Below are 3,518 nucleotides of genomic sequence, written 5' to 3'. Positions count from 1 at the left end.
CTTCCATTTATTTATTTATTTATTTATTTATTTATTTACTGACTGACGGACTGATTGATTTTCATGTGTGTGCATAACATATGCATGTATGCATCCTCGTGAAAGCCAGAGGAGGCTTATTTGACAGAGACACCCTGCTCTGTCACTTGCCACCCTACTCCGTTCAAGCAGGGTCTTTCACTGGCTCTAGCTCTAGGCTGTCCAGCAATCCAGCAATCTTTTCACATAGCCTAGCTTTTTATATCTGTGTTGGTCTTCTCATGCTCACTCTGAGTCCTCTTACTCACTGAGCCATCCCCCTCAGCTCTGTGTTTTGTGTTTGAGACAGGGTCTTCCTATGTAGCCCTGGCTAGACTTAGAACTGTGTAGATTAGGCTGGCCTCAAACTTCTAATGATCCATTTGCTGTCGCTTCTGAAGTGCTAGGATTACATTTTCCACAATTGCAAGCCTTCATTTCTTTTAAAAACTTAAATTGTGTTCAGCTTGAACTGCACTGCTACTACAGCCCCATGATTTGAAACTCAAACCGTAAAAGAAAGAAACTGGGGGGAAAATAATTCATCTTCCTACCTTACAACTTCTAGCCAAGTAAAACTTTCCTTTCTCAATGGCAAACAGAGCTGGTATCTACATATTAAACAACGCATACACTCTTTCCCTCACACACACCGTGTATAACACTGTGTGTGCACCATCACCCCCAGGTGTCGCTTTTTTCCCTCCTGTAAGACTTGTTTCTCAGTAGAGTCTACTGTGTACGTCATTACAAAGTTCCTCCATGGTTTTGGTTTTCTCTGGGTTCTGTTCTGTTCTGTGTTCCCAGCCATCTGGAAGGAACTGCCTTTTTAGATTCTCCATGGTATACGCAGCTCCTCCCTCTACTGATGGCTGTTCAGATTGGATCCAGACTTTTGGAGCTTTATTTGTAAAATGATAATAGCAATCTCTTGTGCAATGGGTATCACCAAGAGCACACAAGTGTTCGGGTCAAGAGCTCAAAAAGTGGGAGTCAGCGTCATTGTCCAATTCATGGTACTGCCCTTTAATTTACTCTGTGAGGTCTTTGAATGTCTCCTCCACAGCCTCTGCCTTCCTGATCCTTGATCCCTCTCTGTCAGTCATCACATCCTACTGTGACATCGTGCCTGCCCGCAAGCTGCCTGAGACAAACAAGGTCTGCATCCTGTCTAACCTTGGGCTTCTAGAGCATGGCATAGAGGAGGGGCTGAGTTCAAAGGCAGAGGAAGCATGAGCTTTGAGCTAAGTAGGGTATGTATGTCCTTCTCTCCACAGAATGACTGAGAGGTCCACCAGCAACTGGAGCGCAGGCAGCTGGGTGCTAGCACTATGCCTAGCCTGGCTGTGGGTGCGTCTGGCCTCTGCCTCTTTGCAGCCCCCAACATCCACAGGTCTGAGAAAGGCGGGGAGATGAGGGAAGGGGTTTTATAGGATGTCTGGAGAGCTAGAAGGCACTCCAGCCCATCCCAAGAAGCAGGCTGATCTCTGGGGTAGAGTAAAACTTGCAGATGTGACTCCTCCAGTCATCACCCAGCAAACTGTCCTCTGCCCTCGCCCAGGCTAGAGAAGGCCTGGGAAGACCCATCGCACCATCTCTTCCAGGGGAAGGTGTTCTGCAGTGAGGCCCTCGGGTGGAGGCTTAAGTCTAGTCTCCTGGCCTAATTCTGGGGTTTTCCTTCTGGGATAGCTAAAGCCTCTGTAAGCGGATGATCCTCCCCCACGCATTGTAAGCTCTGGGGCCCTTGCCCTCACCCTGAGAAAGTGGAAGGTGGGGGCTGGTGTGGAACTCCAGCTTTCAAAGAGTCATGAACATGGCCTCAGGGGGGCGTAACATGAAAGTTTCATCTGTTCCTTTCTCCCTTACTATTCTCTCTCTCTCCCCCCTCTCTTCTCTCTGCTCTCTCTCCTCTCTCTCTCTCTCTCTCTTTCTCTCTCTCTCTCTCTCTCTCTCTCTCTCTCTCTGTCTGTTGAAGGTATGCTTCCAGCCTTCACCTCGATGCTAGAAAACACTCCCACTGAGTTGCAGTCCTGGCACTAGATAGCTCTTAAATGACTTTGCCATGAGCAAGAAGGAGGGAGTTGAGGGCCTGCAGCTGGGTGGGAGGGAGGGGGGAGAGCAGGGTTGGAGGCCTGGGACTAACTGCTGGCTGCATCAGTCCTAGTGAAGCAGGGCACCTGCGAGGTGATTGCTGCACATCGCTGCTGTAACCGGAACCGAATTGAGGAGCGCTCCCAGACGGTCAAATGCTCCTGCCTCTCTGGCCAGGTGGCTGGCACTACAAGAGCAAAGCCCTCCTGCGTGGACGGTGAGTGAGAGGCCAGGCCCTGGGCAGCCTGGCAGAGCAGAGATAAGAAAGTCATTTAGACCTTGCCATCTGCTGAGGATCTAGTTTCATAGCCATCTTAAGGCTTACCTTATCTGTCTCAAGTGGAGAGTCATCTTGGAGGAGAGGGCAGACGTGACCCGCCCTGTGTCATAGAGGAAGAAAGCTCTTGTTACGGGCCATATACATACTTGCCACCTGGCCCAAACCAGCTCCTGTGGCCACACACCCCTCTAGGGAGGTCCTCTTCCACAAGTCTGTTATTCTCAACCTGCTCCATGTGGAACATGTGATCCCCGACTTCACACACCCACTTTCCTTCCTTTCTGTGCACACTTGTGTTCTCATGCTCTGGTGGCATCCAGTTCATCACCATGCCCATGCTCACTAGCTCACATGCTAGCTTGTGCCCATCTGGATGTGGCTTGGATACTAGCTCATATACACTAAGGAGGGCACTGAAGATGGTACCTCTGTGCTAACAACAGCTGCCCCTAGCTTGATGCCTTCCTCCCCCTTTGGTGGGATGCGGTGATGAAGTCGGTTGGGATAGACTTCAGTCCTCAGCCTGTGTACAGTGCTGCCTCCCCAGACAGCCCAGAGTAGGGGGAGGACAAGGGGAAGGTGGCAACCAAAGCCTACGGTATGGGGAAGGCACACCTCATTCACAGACCAGCGGTGACCAGTGTTGTGCTCCCAGAACTTAGAGCCACACCTGCCTTCTGCCCCACAGCCTCCATCGTCCTGCAGAAGTGGTGGTGCCAGATGGAGCCCTGTCTGCTGGGGGAGGAGTGTAAGGTGCTCCCGGATCTGTCAGGGTGGAGCTGCAGCAGCGGACACAAGGTCAAAACCACCAAGGTATGGAGATGATTGGCTCATCCTCCCCTCCTGGTCCTCCCTCCTGATCCTCCCTCACCCGGGATAGCACAGGGGCCGAGCCCTGGAGGGCTAGGACAGCAGGCTCACAAGGTGGGCGTGGGAATCATGGGAACACTTTCCAGACAGTCTTCTAGGCTCTGCTCCTGCTGATGGTGTGCCTGCTTTGCCTTTCTCCTCTTTGCTTCCCATGGGTTTACCCCTAGAAAATACCAGGCCTGCCGGGCGGCGGTGGTGCACACCTTTAATCCCAGCACTTGAGAGGCAGAGGCAGGTGGATTTCTGAGTTCGAGGCCAG

General features: G+C 51.6%; 1 protein-coding gene across 5 annotated transcripts in view; it reads left to right on the top strand.

Annotated features, from left to right (window-relative positions):
* Window positions 1-3,518, top strand: part of Tafa3 (TAFA chemokine like family member 3) — a 7,591-nt gene that overhangs the window by 2,284 nt on the left and 1,789 nt on the right. For 2 of the 5 annotated variants that reach the window (XM_031376136.1, XM_031376135.1), the window contains exons 3-6: window positions 1,085-1,176; window positions 1,296-1,411; window positions 2,177-2,326; window positions 3,078-3,202. In XM_031376136.1, coding sequence (XP_031231996.1) covers window positions 1,297-1,411; window positions 2,177-2,326; window positions 3,078-3,202 — 390 coding nt within the window. In that variant the 5' untranslated portion in view covers window positions 1,085-1,176; window position 1,296. The other 3 variants (XM_031376138.1, XM_031376137.1, XR_004120007.1) reach the window with 3 other exon arrangements.

This window comes from Mastomys coucha, unplaced genomic scaffold (genome assembly GCF_008632895.1).
Source record: "Mastomys coucha isolate ucsf_1 unplaced genomic scaffold, UCSF_Mcou_1 pScaffold16, whole genome shotgun sequence".
NCBI lineage: Eukaryota > Metazoa > Chordata > Mammalia > Rodentia > Muridae > Mastomys > Mastomys coucha.
This window is presented reverse-complemented; position numbering and strand designations above follow the sequence as displayed.